We start from the raw sequence: 2729 nt of genomic DNA, 5'->3' as shown, positions 1-2729 counted from the left end.
GGTAGCGACATGGAGGGGGTCAATTGAGTATTCACTGTTGCCTCAGAAGTCGGCATCATCATCATCAACAGACTTCACCCGCTGCCGCCGCCGCCCAACACCAAGCGACGTCATCGAAGCAGTATTTCACGTCTCCATCAGGGAGTCAGCAACCACAGACTGGATACCACAAGCAGTGGGCTACTATGAGGGAAGGAGAATATTAGTATCCACTGTGGGTAGGTACTCGAGCCCATCGGTACCGTCTACAGCGGCTAGTCGTGGTAACGTTTATCATCATAATTATGCCTCACATCAACAACAACAGCCTCGAGGGAAGAGTGCTGGTACCATGGGACAGAATCAACACAATCAGTAAGGGAGGCCTGTATATTCTCTATAAGATTCGTGGTCTCAGCTATTTCATGCGCTCCAATGGATCGCAGCACGCCCCTTCCCAAGCAGGGCCACCACCGTAAGGGTCTGATAGTGACTACCCGACCTTCCTATCCCGCCCTTCAGTCGTCATTACTATCCACCGGCCCCTGTGAATGCCTATAATTCCACCTTCAGCGGCGGCCACTCGTCTACTGCCGGGTACACCAATGTCCCCATCATCTTTTGTACAGCCTTGTATGGGTAGATACAATCCAACACGCAACTGACGAGCGGCGGGCAGCCAGCGGTGTCCTATCAGAGTGGATGATGATAATCTATTGTTGTCTATATACTACTCGTGAGGAATGGAGTGGAATAGCTGATGGGCCAGCATGATAGTCGATTGGCTTCCTTTTCATATGATACTCGTTTGCATGCTACGACATTGCTTGAATATTGGTATTGTGTTGTTGCCAAGTGGAGTGGATATAAGTTGCATTAGCGACTAATAACTCGGCCTCTGGTGCCATCAGACTGATGATAGTCGATGGTGGTTACCATCATCATCGAACACCACGAGCGCGGTCTTTAGTCAGTTGCGTGCTGGTCGATGTAGTTGGTAGATCGTTATCAGGACATGCTTGAGATGTACTCAACTTATGCAGTCTCTGAAAGCACATATTGGAGGAATAGCGAGATTGGGTTCTTGTGGGGCCTCCCGAGGAACCCTAGTGGGTTCTTATGTGGACTGTGGAGTGCATCTTTGGTGAGCTCATCTGTTGTCCCTGATGCCTCTCTATATACTGTACTATATGATGAATCAGCTGGGCTAGCGCACAGATGAGATACCTCGAGTAGCCGCGCTCATTCGGCCCTCAAGGCGTTCAACGCCCTAAGACAAAGTACTTGACCGTCACGGGTTGTGCGTCAGGGAACTGACCCCATATTGTAAGACTCTGGGATGTCGGTTCGATAACTCATAGATTGAAGATGTATTGCAGTAGTACTGGTAGCATCAGAGGCCCAAGTACAATGTTGCTCTATTCCCCATCTTCACAGGCAGTCGAAGCTAATGCACGCGTGGCTCTCCCTCCTACTCCACTGATACCGGTTCGGTTTCCAACCATGTGACATCGTATCCAGCAATAATCTTTCCAGCTCTCTCATTTTGGTTCTGTGTTTAAGGTCAATCTTAGGCTTGTATACTGATATAACACAATAGGATTGCGCGGAAAAAAAGTTCACTTGAGACTGTAATACAGTTGCTGAGTATCAAAGGCACGCCCCCGGAGGATGATGGAATCGATACCGCCCTCTTTCCTCTCGATATACCTCATGATGTGATCGTATACGTACCACATAGTACCGCCTTTGGAAACCCCTAACAAGGAATACGATTCACGCAATGGAGCTCGAGCGGTACATAATTGGCGGCTCACCCAAGATATGCAGTGACAGAGGACGAAACACGAAACTACCAATGTGTTGCAGGAGAATAGTACTAGTAGGAGATATATTGGCTGCATTAGATAGCTAACTAACGAGCGTCTGTATACTGAGCAGTGTTCAGTGAGCACGATAGATTAATAATAGATATGGGATGGTTGTGGTCCAAGAATCCCAGAAGGGACAATGGCATGTCTAAGGCCGCCTTCATTGGTCTCTATATAATGCTCAACTTGTTTGTATATACACCACATAGTGCTACCTACTGGTACGCCTAAGAACATATGGCAATTACTCAATGCTTTGAATGGCCGATCGAGGGGCTGTAAACAGAATAGAATAGTGGTACTTGTGTTACCTGTAATGTCGTGAAGTTGTTGATGTGGTACGAATTTCGCTTCCTTGATCTCACTCGCTTGAAGATAACTCTGTGGCAGCATTGGGAGATTAAGCACAGCCTTATTGGCCTCATTGTCCTCATCCATCCTTAATATGCATACCCAGAATAGATCCGATCGAGACCCCAGCTCAGTCGTCCCTCTATGCGTGTGACGGACAGCAAGTACTCGTTCGAATGTCGCTGTAATGCCGGTCTCCTCATAGACCTCCCGCATGGCTGCGTTTTCAATCTCTTCCCCTGCCTCGACAAGACCAGTAACCAGCTTCCATAATCTGATACTCGCAGCAGGCCCAGTAGCTTCCTGGACCAATAAAACTCTATCTGAGAGAATAAGGCAGTAAAAGGCCCTATACGCTACTGATGATGGTTTACTATGTTGATCCAGCACACAAGCTCCGATGCCAACGGTATGGGTAGCTTGCTGCGGCACACGGTCCTCTCTATCGGAATTCGTCCATCCTACTATCTCAGCATAGGTCGGATCAGCATGATGGAAACGGAAGTGTGGGAGGCAGCTGGACGATGG

General features: G+C 48.3%; 1 protein-coding gene across 1 annotated transcript; it reads right to left on the bottom strand.

Annotated features, from left to right (window-relative positions):
* Window positions 1-2161: 2161 nt before the first annotated feature.
* On the bottom strand, window positions 2162-2524 carry Pmar_PMAR005566 (mutt domain protein, putative; the record flags this gene model as incomplete). The annotated part of the gene is made up of 1 exon (XM_002780759.1): window positions 2162-2524. A coding segment is annotated over one exon (363 nt), but the record flags the coding sequence as incomplete, so codon positions are not given.
* Window positions 2525-2729: the final 205 nt, after the last annotated feature.

This window comes from Perkinsus marinus, assembly GCF_000006405.1.
Source record: "Perkinsus marinus ATCC 50983 genomic scaffold scf_1104296944138, whole genome shotgun sequence".
Taxonomy (NCBI): Eukaryota; Perkinsozoa; order Perkinsida; family Perkinsidae; genus Perkinsus; species Perkinsus marinus.
Note: the sequence above shows the minus strand (reverse complement) of the source record. Positions and strands in the feature narration are given on the sequence as shown.